This window comes from Eimeria mitis, genomic scaffold (genome assembly GCF_000499745.2).
Source record: "Eimeria mitis Houghton genomic scaffold, Emh_scaff4059, whole genome shotgun sequence".
NCBI classification, from domain to species: domain Eukaryota; phylum Apicomplexa; class Conoidasida; order Eucoccidiorida; family Eimeriidae; genus Eimeria; species Eimeria mitis.
Genome location: NW_013572391.1, coordinates 5,209 through 5,423, shown reverse-complemented (window position 1 = coordinate 5,423; position 215 = coordinate 5,209). Strand labels below are relative to the sequence as shown.

General features: G+C 52.6%; 1 protein-coding gene across 1 annotated transcript in view; it reads left to right on the top strand.

Moving 5' to 3' along the window:
* EMH_0072080 (uncharacterized protein) overlaps positions 1–215 on the top strand; it is a gene marked incomplete at both ends in the record, with an annotated part of 2,882 nt that overhangs the window by 296 nt on the left and 2,371 nt on the right. Inside the window, one exon of the mRNA XM_013499169.1 lies at positions 3–215. Within this exon, the coding sequence (XP_013354623.1) occupies positions 3–215 (213 nt within the window). The remainder of the gene's footprint in view (positions 1–2) is intronic.

Here is a 215-nt window from a genome sequence, read left to right as displayed (position 1 = left end):
AAGCCTCAGCAACATGGCCGCACGTAGAGACGATCTCTATTGAAGGATCAGCAGACCGCATCCAAGTTCCTGTGCTTATTTCTCAACAGAAATCAGAAACAGAGCAGGATACTGCGTGTACAGACACCGCAGCAGCAACGCAACACCCCCATTCTCTGCCGCCAGAAAAGAGATTCCCCCTCTCCCCGAGAGGAAGCCTCCTTTTGTCTTCGTCC